Genomic DNA, 15,741 nt, shown 5'->3' with positions numbered 1-15,741 from the left:
TCATAGGACCCGGAAATGTTTCTTTTCGGTTCAACTTTTTTTCTCTACTCCAGTGTTTACATGGAAACCAGGGTGAGTCTGACAGAGAGACACACTTGCACTTTGTTTTTGTTGAGCGGTTCTGCTCATGCTAATTCCCGAAACGCACTTTTTGCTCCTCATATATGATGTTTTCTATACATGCACATTTGACCTGTAATCAAAACGTCCAAACAAATAGTAGGGACTTATTTAGACCAAATGCATTGTAAAGTTTATCGGGACTGCCATTTAACTGGTGAAAAAATGAAGATTAACCCAAATTAAAGCATAATGAAATCATGCAATCAACAGTCATTTTACTATAAAATATGTTTATTTTACAGCATTGTTCAACCTTGCCAAAAACATGTAGGCCTATCTCATTCAAGCTAAGACTGTGTAAAACGTGATCTTTCTGTTACTTTACATTTAAGAAATGTTAAAATCTTCAATCAACTTACACTAATAGACTAAATATAACATTTTGTAATAACAATTACAATACTATAGTACTATACATACTGTATATTCATGTTTATATACTTTGGATTTTCATTCTTACAGATAAAGTACTAATAAACTTATGATCAAGTAAACCAACTGCAATTTTATAGTACAAGATCTAAGCGAGATTGAAGCGTGTATAATCTTACCACAAGAAGCAACTAACTACCCATTGGTAAGCTTTACATCTTAATATTTCCAAGTGGATACAGTTGACTTGTAAAGTTTATCTGAAAAGTTACGCAAAATCAATGTCAACACACAGCTCTTCCACAAGCATCTGTAAGACAAGTTTTAAAATGTATAAATAGTTTAACATTCTCAATATATAAACATTTACTGATATTACAAACATACCATTCGTGTGAAAAAATGAGAGATGGCGCAACAGTATTACAAACTTTGAAAACATACACAAGTAGATTCCCATTACAATGACACTGCGACCTCAGAAAAAAAAATATCATCACACACACAGTATAGGGTGTCCAATCAGAAACACATCTTTTGACCTTTGGGTAAAATATGTTAATTGTGTAGATAATCCTCAAAGAAAACTAATGGTCCAACCCTCATATCTCTATCATAATCCATTCAAATGTTATTGGAGTATTTACCCTTATAGGATGGCCAGAATTAGGTTGACTAAATCAATGGAGGATAGAAAAGAAGTGGTACAAAAATCAGGAAATGTACATTGTGTCAGATAGGCTGGATTATGTGCAAGAATTAAGGCTATGGTTACCTGACAGGTTCACTTTCCTGTTGAACTCGTCATTTTTCTTCCCGAATTCGCAGGGCCTTATAAAAATATAGATGGGATATTGATTTTGAGACGTGTCATGTAGTATTTTCATATTTTAGTATATGCTTTTCATATTAATTCAAAATTACTGTCATTTTTAAAGATTTGTCACCAAAACATGCTTATCTCTGTGAAATGTCAATGAAGCACAGAGCGTATACCAAGCGTTTTATTTTCAAAGCCCTTTACCTTTAATTCAGCTCGTCGTGCATATTTTGTTTTTTGCGACCCGCGGAAACAACTTTGGAGACGACGACCACAAAATGTTAAATCCTCAAAAGTTGTTAGGAGAAACTTGCAACGCTACTGTATGTCAACGGAGCTCTGTGCTTATTATCGAATGTATTAGGTTAAGAAATCCGGATTTTTGGTAATAATGTTAATGATATGTTAGAGACTGAATGATTCAGAACATGAAGAATAATATTTGTCTTGGTTAAAATGTATTGTATAACATAAGGAAGTGAAATTTCATCACCAAAACATGTTTTCAAAAACTCTGGGCAATGTGGGTGGACACCCTACACAGTATGGAAAACAGAACCACATCTTCATAGCGTTCTGTGTGAACCAAACATGTCTCAGGATTTCATAGAATATGTTTAAACCTATATCATAACATTACTGTCGCCTACAATCAAACCCACCATATAATGTAGAATACTGTACACAATCTCAGAATCTCCTGAATATGCCTTATCACCAGTCTCTGCAATGTGCGATCAAAGAGCAATACAGTAAACATTAATGCAGAGAACTGGAAACCTACTTTCAATGGCACGATAACAAAACATGTTGCAAAGTATCTCACAGCGCAAATACTCAATCTCCAATTCAAGTATACTATGTTACAGTACCTTGGGGCCTTGTATGCAATGTCAGAGACACATAATACTGCATGAAAACATCAGTCTTATATAATATACTGTAGCATATCCTGCTGTTCATAAAGAAAGTTTATTTCCTATCAGAGAGCAAATGTTTGAGCTGCAATGAGGTCAGTAGTAAAAGTACTGGTAAGCTGAGGTGAATGCTTCTTATTGACGACTAAGTCTATGAAAAAAGGCAAAGGGTCTTGAAACAGCTGCGTCTGCTACACATAATATTATAAACTGCACAGGTACAGTATTGGACCAAACAGGCAGTGCATTCTGTGATCTGTAGTCTTTAGCCAGCTTTGTCCCTGTATCTCACTGAAATCATAGAAGTCTCAAGCACCTTTTACACAGCAATAGGGCTTCCCTCCATTTGTCTCATAGAATATGTTAAATGCACAACAATAGCAAAACCAAACCATATAGCTGCAGCCATCATTGTGATTGCCAATCCATTTGGCTCAAGAACCAGGTAGTTTGGGAACTGTCTCAAAGTTTGCTGACAGGCTGGTGGGAACTCACAGCCCTTCAGAAACATGATTGCTACTATTCCATTTATTTATTTATTTCTCTCACTTAGACTCCCCCTTGATGTAAAAAGTATTGTATAATCCAAGCAAGCGAATGACAAAGCAAATGTATAAATAAATAAATAATACAATTGTTGATGTTACCTCTTAGTAACATGGTGTGTGTGTGTGTGTGTGTGTGTGTGTGTGTGTGTGTGTGTGTGGTGTGTCAGTGCCTGGTAGCTCTCACAGTGTCGAGGAGCTCTGTCTGAAGTCCTGGAGGATGACGGAGGAATAAGCGGAGCTCGGGGGACTGCAGAAGACCGACTCAGAGACAGGGGAGCCGGGAACCGACCCGGCAGAACACACTGAGTCCCTGAAGGGGGAGGGGGGAGTCAAAGCCAAGGAGTCTTCCAGAGTCAGCTTACTCTGAGCCAGCTCCTCCTTCTCATCGTCCTCTTCCTCCTCCTCTGTGTAGCTGTGTAGGAGGTCCAGTGCCTCCCCCTCAGCCCCCTCCAGGGAGGAGATGAGGTCCTCCTCTCCAAAAGAAGCACCCCCTTGCAGGGGATGGGAAAGCTGGGAGAAGGTGAAGCTTTGGGATTGGTTGGTGGAGCTGGCCTGAATGCCGGAGGCACCCATTGTGTCATTAAATCCAGGGACATTGGAGCTGTGCGTGTCCACCATCGCCCCCTGCAAATGCTCAGTGGTACAGTCCGTTAAGTGAGAATAAGAGGGTGGCTCCTCCGAGTCCTGCCCGTGGAGCATTCCAGAGTGGGAGGGAGTCCAGAGAGGGCGTGCTTCCCCCCCCTCGTCCTCCTCCTCCGCCAGGTTGTACAGAGCCTTGGTGCCGGGGTGGGGGAGGTGGGGGTCTGTGCCAGGGCCATGGTGGTGGGGGTCGCAGCTGTGGGGGTCGACGGTGGCGTTAGTTAGGGGCCTGATGACCGCCGTCTGATTCGTGCCGGCTTCCTGTTTCCTCACATGCACAGACAGTCTGTGCCACACATTCCCCCCCCTCTGAGGGTGTCTTGCACCTGGTTCAGACCATGACACAGACTTGCCATTAGAACTATGAACGAGATAAAGACTGCCGTTACTAACAGAGACAACCAGGGGGGAGGGTTAGACAACAGCAACAAAAAACAACATAGCACAATAGAACATAACAGCAGCATTTCAACATTTCTCTATGCATGTTAAAATACTTTAAAGACATTTTAACAACATTAAGAGGCAACAATGCTGTGGGTCATTCATTCATTCTAAGAGCCAATGCTTTTAATAATCATTCTGCGCACTTAACTAAATACTTAGCGATTCATCATTTCATAATGTTCTGTTTGAACAGAATTATGAACCCTAGATGGCTGAATTCAAAGCATTTTGAGCCGTCCACCAAATGTAGACCTGTCTATCTACAGTAAGTGCTTATCAAGCTGAGATGGGCAACATGCACTTGCAAAATGTGGTGCCTGTACTAACTGACACAAAGTAATGACACAAGGTTTTAGTGCTGTGCTTAGCCGGCTAGGTTAGATTTGTCTCTCTTATGTGATTAGTGAGGGAGACAGAGAGGCATTCATGCTTTCGACACTGGGATAAATGTGAGGGCAATTCAGGATACACCAAAAGCACCTAAACCAGGGGTGTGCTTCTTCTTCCCTTGAAGGCTGCAGTGTCTACTGGCTGTCATTCATACCTTGTAATCACCAACCAGTCTGGAGCTATAAAGAAAGATTAGTAGACCCTCCTACTAACCACTGAGCCCTTATTTTCCGAAGACACTGCAGCCCTCAAGAATAGGAGTTTGCCAAGCCCTTTGTCTAAAAATTAGCCTGTCAGAGTCAACCTCTGTCCGTTGGAAGAGTTTGATAGGAGCATATTAGAGCAATGGTGAGAAACAACACTCAAAGACAACATTCTCTCATCTTCCGTCTCAATCCTTACTGTCAGTGTCTTTGTGGAACGCCTATTAGGAATCCACTTTAAATCTATACAATCTATTCTTGAATCATCATACATAGTATACGCTCCCATTATTTAGTGCTAATCTTCCAATCGGACTAGCTTTGAAGATACGCCCAGTTCTGAGTTAAATCAACATATATTACCTAAAGATTACATATGTTAATATCTAGCACATTTTGTTTTTAATTGGCTAATCTACCACACATTATATGTCATCATATTTGGGCAGAAAACTGTAGAATGAAAGAGTAGGGTCTACAAAAAATTGTTAATTGTAGTCACAAGACACCTTTTGGATCCAAATACGTGTGCAGGCCTTATTCTCTCCTTCTATATGCCCTCCTCTTTAGGCCCTGAGTTCTGAACGTCACTGAAGGTTACTCACTTGGTGCTTCCGTTTCTGTTCTTCTTCCTACGGAACATGTTGAGAATGCTCTTGCTCTGCTGAGCCGCCTGGCCGTCTCCCACATGCATCCTGACTACATCGGACGTGGTGAAGGCGCTCCTCACGTTCCTCTCTGGCTTGGCGATGATGATGTACATCTTGGGCGAGAACATGCACCCCAGCGCCACGGTGACGCTCAGGCTCACGGAGAAGGACGTGGTGATGATCTTGTAGTTGGAGCCAAAGTAGATGGGAACGAAGGCCAGCCAGATGATACAGGTGGTGTACATGGTGAAGGCGATGTACTTGGCCTCGTTGAAGTTGGCCGGGACGTTGCGCGTCTTGAAGGCGTAGTAGGTACAGCTCATGATGAGCAGGCCGTTGTAGCCCAGCGGGGCCACCATGCCCACCGTGCTGGTGTTGCAGATGAGGTAGACCTCACGGATGCTGGGGTAGTACTTGACGGGCATGGGAGGCTCCAGGATGATCAGGGTTATCTCCAGGATGAGTTGCAGGCTGATGAGGAAGAAGGAGATGAATACCTGGGCCCAGGCCGACATGAAGCGGGGCTTCTTGGTGCAGATCTTCTTCTTGCTGCCGGCCAGGATGCGGGCGATGCGGTTGGTTTTGGTGACCAGGGCGGAGTAGCACATTGCGGCTGAGAGGCCGACTAGGAGGCGCTGCAGGTAGCAGGATGCCACAGTGGGATAGGCGATCAGGGTGAATGGGCAGATGTAGCCCAGTAAGACGCCCACCAAGATGATGTAGCACAGCTCACGACTGGACGACTTGACCACGGGCGTGTCGCGGTACACCACAAAGATTAAGATGACCCAGAGGGTGACCAGGATGCCCACGCAGGACAAACACACTGCCACAATGGATTCCACGTCTGACCAGTCCAGGTAATTCAGAGGCAGGGGCACACAACCTGCAGATGACAGAGGAAAGGAGAGATGCTGTTGTCTACCTAATCATTGAAGCGTGTAAATTGTGGAAAATAAATAGGAAGCTCTGTAAATGGAAAAGAGGGGAACATGGGTAGACTAAAGAATTACTCAAGAACACACACATACGCTCCAAATCTGTCAGATTTTCCTCCCATGCTTATGCTGCAGCGTAAATTGTGTGTGTGTGTGTGTGTGTGTGTGTGTGTGTGTGTGTGTGTGTGTGTGTGTGTGTGTGTGTGTGTGTGTGTGTGTGTGTGTGTGTGTGTGTGTGTGTGTGTGTGTGTGTGTGTGTGTGTGTGTGTGTGTGTGTGGCTGTCCATCATGCCTCATTGGTGGTGATTTGTCATCTGACACACTGAGAGTCGCAAGGGCTTAATGGGAGGAATGTGACGTCCCCAGACTCAGCTTAAAACCCCTGTATTACAGTGCTCCTAGCTAATAGCATTACAGCGCCACCACAGGCTAGGCCTGCCTACATCTATGCCGCCACAACCAGCATAATTTAGTCCTCAAAGCCAAATCACAAGAACTTTAACATTTCTGGCCTCCAAGCTTAGTTAATTAGGCTCACACACCGCCAATGGAAAAGGGAGGCAAATATGAAATGCACTTATCATCATCCTCTCGCTCAAAAATCTTCAAATCCCATATTTCTCTTCCCTACACAATCCTGTCAAAGCTTTAAGAAGACCTTTGAATAATTCCAACATTACTTATAAAAGATTCACTCCCTCCTCGCTCCTCAAGTTCACAACACCTTCCTTTCTCTAAACGTGGGTTTCCCCAGTAACCAAGAATGACAGAGCTATGTGAACCAAAACAACTAGTCATAAAAATATCCACCTTTCCACTTTTCGGATGTGGGAATGATATTCCCTATTAGTATTCCCCAGACATGCTTAGGAGCACACAGGAAAGGGAGCAATTTCATCTCAGATGACAAACTGTTGGAAATCTATCCGTGTCCTCTAAAATAGCTAATGGGATTTTTCGCCTATCAGCTGTGAGAGAAGAGAGCTCCCCTCAGTTCGAATCGCTGACAAAACAACTCCTGGGTCAGGGGGAAGGGGGAAGACAGTGGAGAGAGAGAGAGCTGAGAAGAGAAGGTAAGAGGGAGGGGAAGATGAGACAGACAGACTGATAGACAGCAGGTAAGAGAGCAGGAGGTGAGATGAAAAGAGTTGGGGAAGGCAGAGCACATGACGGAGAGAGTAATGTCTTTAGGTGATAAGAGTATAGAAATCAAAAGATGGGAAAACATCTCAGTTGCTTTAACCTGCAGAATATCGATTGTCAAAGTGAATATATTGCCACAGCTGCATTTCTGGAGGTCAATGATTCCCTTGACTCCCCCTTCTGGCTATTGGGATAAAATCCATAGTTCGGTTTAAAAATGTATATGTCAAAGTAAGTGATCCTGGATAAAATTAACAAACCTACAAAGAGGGGAAGACGTAGCCAAAATCCATACCAACATTTTCAATCTGTTTCCAGGCATTTAATCCCATCCTGAATTGGTTTAGACATGATCCTTCCACCCCCTGGCTAAGTATAGCAAGAAGTATGGTGTCTCCTATTGCCCTGGAAGCAGTGTTCTTCACTGATCCCTTAAACTATGTAAACTACAGATTGGTTCTATTATTGCTTACACAATCTCTATTCGGTGGAACATTTCAAAACAATTTAACTGGGAATCAAAATGGCCACAATCCAATAATTCACAACAATGCCTTGCGATCTGCAGGGCAGCCTTTAGCCCCCAATGGTCTCAATGTGGAATCCTCCTGATATCATGGACAGTAATGGACCGTAAACCCAACTACTAAACCATCCAATCATGTTAGTTTTTATATCAATTATCTGTGCTCTCTATAATGTATAAACAACTTTTGGAAATCTCATTCTGAGCGAGCTATTAAAAAAATAACTGGAACAGAATATGGAAAAATACAGTGAGCTCCAAAAGCAGTGACAATTTTGTTGTTGTTTGGCTCTGCACTCCAGCACTTTTGTTACAATACTACGACTGTGAGGTTAAAGTGCAGACTGTCAGCTTTAATTTGAGGGTATTGTCATCCATACGAGGTGAATCGTTTAGATTAAAGCACTTTTTGTACATGCTCCCCCCATTTTCGGGGACCAAACGTATTAGGACCGATTCATTTGTGTGTACTAAAGTCGTAAAAATGTAAGTATTTGGCCCCATATTCATAGCACACAATGACGACATCAAGCTTGTGACTCTACAAATTTGTTGAATGCATGTGCTGTTTGTTTTGGTTGTGTTTCCGATTATTTTGTACCCAAAAGAAATGAATGGTAAATAATGTATTTTGTCAAGAATAGAACTTCACTAGTTGTTTCTTTACATACTAAATGTATTGTTGCTTTTTGTCTCTGTGGTATGATCATTTGTATTTGTGTACTTTTTTAAACTTCCTATTTTTGAGTGGCATTCCACAGGTGGGTGCAAGCTATGAAATTACAATGAATTTGTTTATTGTCTGTAACCCCCCCACAAGAGAATGATAAAATAAAAAAATATTTTACAAAATAAATCAGTATATCAGCAAGGAAGGGGGAAGAATAGACAGACATTGGCAGCCCCTTCACAGGGAGAACAAGCAGAAACCTGGGATATATTGTCAGTATGTGGTGGTGGATTGGGAGACTAGGGAGGTGGGTGTTAGAGGAGATGGGCCAAGGCTGGGGGAGGTATAGATAGAGGGGATAGTGACATACAGGTTAGAGAAGATGTTAGGGTTAGAGGGGGTAGGACCTGGAGGAGATACAGCCAGGTAGATCCATGTAGTCAGTCATCATGGCTCATAAATACATAGTTCCCAGTTAGTTAGTTACCTTCCAGCTCGTCATCGGGCCACCAGCCCAGGTCACAGGCTTGACAGGTGAACTCATCCCGGACAATCTCATTGTCCTTACAGGTAGTGCAGATCCAGCAACAGCTCACCTCGCCCTTTCTGATCACCTGATCACACAGAGGTCAGAGGTCAGAGGCTATCAGTCAATACAGTAACAATACCCAAACCACAACAAATCACAACCCCCACACCACTAACCCCAATCAGATATAAAGACGGGTATTAGTGTCTAATATGGCCTTGATGGTGCAAGTTTAGGCCCTTCGCACCACTAGGAGCTAAAATGAATAAGTCAAGTCAGGTGCATAGTTTTTTTTTTGTTGGTATTATGTTTTTAATCTTTATTTAACTAGGCAAGTCAGTTAAGAACAAATTCTTATTTACAATGACGCCCTACCCCGGCCAAACCCTAACCCAAACGATGCTAGGCCAATTGTGTGCTGCCCTATGGAAAACCCATCACAGCAGGGTTGTGATACAGCCTGGAATCGAACCAGGGTCTGTAGTAATTCCTATAGCACTGAGATGCAGTGCCTTAGACTGCTGCACCACTCGGGAGCCCATTTTATAAGAACCTATATGGTGTAACAGTTTTTCCTTAGCGGTACACAAATTATATTCCAAAAGACAAGCTCAGCTGCATTTACTTTGTCCTGTTCCCAGAGTGTATGCTACCAGAGCAGTGCTTTGTAAAACAGGGTGATGCACAGCACAGGACTGTAAACAAAGCTTTAGCGGGCCCAACTAAAGCAGACAGGAGAGTGGTCATGCTCCCTATGGTGGGCTTATGGCCAGGCCGAATAATACTGGCCCTGGTTGAAGAGACTCAAGGTGTTTCTACACCTGCATTGCTTACTGTTTGGGGTTTTAGGCTGGGTTTCTGTACAGCACTTTGTGATATCAGCTGATGTAAGAAGGGCTTTATAAATACATTTGGTTTGATTTGATTTGAGTTTCCTCAAGATAATATAGGCTCCACTGCATTTTGTTAATACACAATGAAAGTATACATTTTCAACCAGGAATGGAATCTGCTCATCAATTCCTAAGCTAGGGATCAATTTACAGAGCAAACTTAGTTCAAATAAGATTAAACAAAAGCATTAAAAAGCATTAGAGAAATAGTGAAAGTAGTTGTGCACTAAACTGAGTTCTAGGTATTCCTGACAGACTGGTTCAGGACCTATCCAAATCCAGCCTGGCTCAGCCTGGCTCAGCGTGGTTTTTCAGTGTCTGTACCTTGATCTGTCCCCTGGAGCAGGGCTCGCTGCAGACGGAGCGGACCATGTCACTGTTGTTCATCCACAGCTTCCAGTCATCGATGTTCAGAATGCCCTCGTGCCACGAGCCCACCTGCTGGTAGTCATAGCTACCGTCTCCCACACTTTGCAGGTTCATGATGTCATACCTGAGAGGGGGAAAGGAGAGGGTAAATGGGTGAGAGAGAGAGAGAGAGATAGAGGGGGGGAGACATGGAAAGGGACAGGGAGAGAGAGAGAGAAAGACACAGAGCAAGGACAAAATGGAGAAAGAGAAATTAAGAGTGAATTAGTGGCAGGTGTTTTAATGATAACCCCTAAATACTTTGCTTAGAGCAGACCCCTTTATTCAAAATCACTAACAGTTTATAGACTATATGGTTGGAAGTTTTGCCAAGCAATTTCAGGTAAAGCCACTCAGAGGGGTACAGAACATCACCTTTGGGCTTAGAACCCAGATCTATTTTGATTATGAGGCCATGCCTAAGTACTAGCTCTGACCTCTGGCTGAAAAACAGATGACTGGGGGTGTTTTTCACCTGTCTTTCAGAGACTGTCTGTAGCTGACTGGCAACAAGATCTCATATTCTCCATTTAAAATTCAACTTATTATTTTCGATGCATTAATTCCACGTGGTTAAAGGGTTAAAATAATTAAAAGGTTAACAGTTCATGCATTCATTCTGAGTGGTTAAGGTGTGTGTGTGTGTGTGTGTGTGTGTGTGTGTGTGTGTGTGTGTTTTGTGTTTGTGTGTGTGTGTGTGTGTGCCCATGCATATGTTTTCATAGTTATTTCACACATAATCTGCTCGCCAACAATTCTCCATAGCAACCCTCATCCCCCTCTTCCTCCTCCTCCTTCTCCACCTCCCCTACATCCTTCTCCTCCTACTCCATCCATCGCCCTCACCTGCCAGGAGTGTCCCCGTTCTCATCGAAGTACACATCCTCCCCTGATACCCCTCTGAAGGTGGTCTTGAGCAGGTAATCCAGCAGTTTACTGCCATCGATGGGGTCCATGGCCTCACACAGGCCTGGCTGGCCAGGGCACAGCTCACTGTGCATGTCATGGAGACCGTGGGCCATGGCATAGATGGCATTAATGACGAAGCCCATCTTACTGTCTTGGACGTAGTTCTCATGAAGACTCTCGTTACCTAGGGATTGGTGAGAAATTTACAGAATGTCAAAATGGAGGATTGGTTGATGTTGTTTTCCTAAGGAGGCAAACATGTTGTTTGTTTGTGCTGGATTTACAGTGTCGTATCAATGGGAACATTTTATCACACAGAATATTGTACTACAAGAGAATTATACAACTTCTTTCTCCAACCCATGAAGAACTGAGTTTTGAATTATAATTGGATCAAAACGTACAACAAAAACATCTCTCTTTTGCAGCACAATAGAATTGGCACACACCATACAGTAAATCACAATAAGGTGTCCAAAGGCTTGTTTTTTCCAAAGGATACAGAACTTGGAGGAATCTTGGGGGAGAAAGAGTTAAGTCTGTGGACACCATATTGTGTAACAGGCATTTTTGGTCAGCTAGCTGAAAGCATTGTCAGGCAATACAACTGGCAAATCAAAGGTGGACATTAACAAAGCACAGGGAATAGGGCAACCATAGCACTAATAGTGACATTTTTGTAAAGATACATTCATTCACCCTATAATCATACTGTACCTGAGGTGCTACTTCGTGAAATGTTTAACTGCTTAAATCTCAAACTATTTTCTTGCCATATTTTCCTATTGTTTCTTAATTCATTTAGAAAATGGCCGTATTTTGTCTGTGGTGATCATGCAGATAGGCAGCATTGGGGTATTCTATATACACATCGCTCTCATACTCTGGTGTTCTACTGAAAGGGGTCGTGATTAGTGTGTTTCAGTGACTCATTCTTCCTTGTGCTCCCTCCACATTGCAGTACTTTCAAAAAAACAACCCAAAAGCTTGTACAGTAGAGTTTGACTGATTTGACCCTACCCCAGGCTTTCTCCGAACACAGCAGCCAATTTGAAGCGTTCTATTTATTTCACTGGTCTAGAGGTAGAACAAGGGTCCAACATGATCCTCAGAGATGGCACCAGTCAAACTCTACAAGTCTTGCCGAAGTGAAGTGATGTGCTTATACAGTACGATGCAAGTGCAGGAAAACTCATCATCTTCTTAATCCTGAGATATACACTTACCACCTTGGAGATCTTTAGGAAGAGAACATAACATGAGATACAGCAAACTATCATAGATCAACCCATATTGGTCTAATAAGTCTTCAGAGAGGTTGAGGTGAATATACTCACAACAGCATCGATACTTGGAAAAGCTTTTCTAACCAAATGTTTGAAAGCATGCTTATTGAGCATTGTTTCAGGTGATACATCTAATCGGTATGTTAATTGCGATTTGTTGTGAATAATATCCATAAAAAAATGTGTTAGTGATTTTGGTGGGGCAACAACTCAGTTTACCTAGATCACCTTTTGTTCGAAAGCAGAGAGAGTATTTGGAAAGGGGGAAAAAGGGAGACATCAATATCATTATCATACAATTGCCATTTCAAAACATTAAGATTAACTATTCATGTTATCCCGGCCTAACTCATCATGTATTGAAATTGCAGTCAATATATAACCTCCTTTTTTGTGATGATTTTAGATAATTTTCTTCCAATTGCTTTCGTTTATTTTAAGATGTATTTCCTTCCTCCTACCAACGTAAACCCTGCTAATTCCTCATGACTCTGGGTAATGTAGTTTATTAGTGATTCTCACCGGAGCAGACTTTCTTGTATTTCTTAATTTCCTGTGGATGTCCGGCCAGACGGCACTGGAAGCGGTACTGCCAGAACTCTGGGAACCATGGGTTCCGTGTGTTGGTGTCCAAACGCAGCTTCAGGAAGTAGTCATCAAATGACTTCACTTCCTCTGACTGCAGCTTCATCGTGATACCACCTTCAGCTTCCTGTTCATACCCCTCTACCACCTCATCACGATCTGCCCATCCATCACTGGAGAGAGAGGGGGGGGGAGAGAGACTTTTGTAAAACAATGAAAATGTCGCTGATCAGGCACTTATTGGTAAAACCCCATTTCACTTAACTCCCAATTACACTTAAATCGTGCATGGTTAACTAATCAATTATCAAGAAAGGCTATTTATACTACAGTATAATGAATGTTTAATGTAATAGTTCAATCAGGGCCTTGTTGCACAGTCAGTTCAATATTTTGGAGAGGGAAGGGCAAGTTCATTCTGAAGAAAAAAGCTTTCAACCCAAAAGATAACCAATTAAATAGTTTACTAAAGAATTATGTCTGTGTTACATTTCCACATGAATTCATAAGGAGGACTTCCGGCATTCGGCAATCATCCAAGATGGCATAGCAGTTCAGACGTCTTTTGTCCTCGTCTTGTCGTGTCCCGTATATATATATTTACAACTTTTTTCATACATTTTTTTTTCCATAAACTCATCTTCAAAACACTCTCCTGCAACTTGCCTCACCAATTTATATTTATAAAACAGTATTATTTACCTCAAATCTGTAATCCTCCAAGAAGCTAGCCAGAAACTCCAAGAAGCTAGCCAGAAACTAGCCAGAAGCTAGCCAGGAGCAAGCCAGAAGCTAATCAGAAGCTAGGTCAGAAGCTAGTTAGCTTCTTTACTGGCAAATCGTTAGTATTCAGCTAACCACGGTTTGTGGTCATCAGCTATCCTTTAGCTCGAAAATCTATCGCCAGATTTGTACGGCGCAGCGCGGCTCAGAACGGAACATACCGGACCACTTTTTCTCTCCATGTCCCTGGATTTCTACCGCTAACTCTGGACATTCATACCTGGATCTGACAGCTAGCTAGCTGCTATCCGTGTGACTATCGGCTTTCGTCGATTCCGGAGCAAACATCAATTATTCCGGAGCTAGCCAGCTGAAGAGTTCCATCAATCACTCCTGGGCTGCAGTCACCTATCCGGACCCGTTTTACTGCCTACGCGGAACCCCACCGGGCCTTCACAACTGGACTGCCGACGTTATCTACCCGAAGGAGTTATCCGGCTGGCTCCTCCGTCGCGACGTTACCTGAACGCCCATCTGCGGCCTGCTAACCGTTAGCTGTCTTATCGGCTGCTATCTGAATAGACAATCGGACAAATCATTTATTTATTTTTATTATTATTATTTTATTTTTTTCTTCTTGGGCCTCTAACTATATCTATTGTTTTTATTTTTGTTGTTGTTGTGTGATTTGGATTAATGGCTAATAACAGACGTCCATCCTATGCTTGCTTGCTACCGATGGCCTGGCTAGCTGTCTAAATCGCCGTGACCCCCAACCAACCTCTCCACTCACCGGACCCTTTTGATCACTCGACTAAGCATGCATCTCCTTAATGTCAATATGCCTTGTCCATTGCTGTTCTGGTTAGTGTTTATAGGCTTATTTCACTGTAGAGCCTTTAGTCCTGCTCACTATACCTTATCCAACCTATTAGTTCCACCACCCACACATGCAATGACATCTCCTGGTTTCAATGATGTTTCTAGAGACAATATCTCTCTCTTCATCACTCAATACCTAGGTTTACCTCCACTTTATTCACATCCTACCATACCTTTGTCTGTACATTATACCTTGATGCTATTTTATCGCCCCCAGAAACCTCCTTTTACTCTCTGTTCCAGACGTTCTAGACGACCAATTCTTATTGCTTTTAGCCGCACCCTTATTCTACTCCTCCTCTGTTCCTCTGGCAATGTAGAGGTGAATCCAGGCCCTGCAGTGCCTAGCTCCACTCCTATTCCCCAGGCGCTCTCTTTTGACGACTTCTGTAACCGTAATAGCCTTGGTTTCATGCATGTTAACATTAGAAGCCTCCTCCCGAAGTTTGTTCTATTCACTGCTTTAGCACACTCTGCCAACCCGGATGTTCTACCTGTGTCTGAATTCTGGCGTAGGAAGACTACCAAAAATCCTGAAATTTTAAATTCCAAACTACAATATTTTCAGACAAAATAGAACTGCCAAAGGGGGCGGTGTTGCAATCTACTGCAAAGATAGCCTGCAGAGTTCTGTCCTACTATCCAGGTCTGTACCCAAACAATTTGAACTTCTACTTTTAAAAATCCACCTCTCTAAAAACAAGTCTCTCACCGTCGCCGCCTGCTATAGACCACCCTCTGCCCCCAGCTGTGCTCTGGACACCATATGTGAACTGATTGCCCCCCATCTATCTTCAGAGCTCGTGCTGCTAGGCGACCTAAACTGGAACATGCTTAACACCCCAGCCATCCTACAATCTAAACTTGATGCCCTCAATCTCACACAAATTATCAATGAACCTACCAGGTACCTCCCCAAAGCCTTAAACACGGGCACCCTCATAGATATCATCCTAACCAACTTGCCCTCTAAATACACCTCTGCTGTCTTCAACCAAGATCTCAGCGATCACTGCCTCATTGCCTGCATCCGTAATGGGTCAGCGGTCAAACAACCTCCACTCATCACTGTAAAACGCTCCCTGAAACACTTCAGCGAGCAGGCCTTTCTAATCGACCTGGCCGGGGTATCCTGGAAGG

The 15,741-nt window shown here is 42.9% G+C and overlaps 1 protein-coding gene across 2 annotated transcripts in view; it reads right to left on the bottom strand.

The window, feature by feature from the left end:
* Window positions 1–349: 349 nt before the first annotated feature.
* LOC135557752 (metabotropic glutamate receptor 1-like) overlaps window positions 350–15,741 on the bottom strand; it is a 51,597-nt gene continuing 36,205 nt past the window's right edge. Inside the window, exons 3-8 of one of the 2 annotated variants that reach the window (XM_064991320.1) lie at window positions 12,934–13,169; window positions 11,063–11,309; window positions 10,133–10,301; window positions 8,874–9,000; window positions 5,065–5,995; window positions 350–3,780 (exon numbers count right to left, since the gene is read on the bottom strand). In XM_064991320.1, coding sequence (XP_064847392.1) covers window positions 2,961–3,780; window positions 5,065–5,995; window positions 8,874–9,000; window positions 10,133–10,301; window positions 11,063–11,309; window positions 12,934–13,169 — 2,530 coding nt within the window. In that variant the 3' untranslated portion in view covers window positions 350–2,960. The remainder of the gene's footprint in view (window positions 3,781–5,064; window positions 5,996–8,873; window positions 9,001–10,132; window positions 10,302–11,062; window positions 11,310–12,933; window positions 13,170–15,741) is intronic. The other variant, XM_064991321.1, reaches the window with a different exon arrangement.

The sequence above is a fragment of the Oncorhynchus masou genome, chromosome 16 (genome assembly GCF_036934945.1).
Source record: "Oncorhynchus masou masou isolate Uvic2021 chromosome 16, UVic_Omas_1.1, whole genome shotgun sequence".
Taxonomy (NCBI): domain Eukaryota; kingdom Metazoa; phylum Chordata; class Actinopteri; order Salmoniformes; family Salmonidae; genus Oncorhynchus; species Oncorhynchus masou.
Note: the sequence above shows the minus strand (reverse complement) of the source record. Positions and strands in the feature narration are given on the sequence as shown.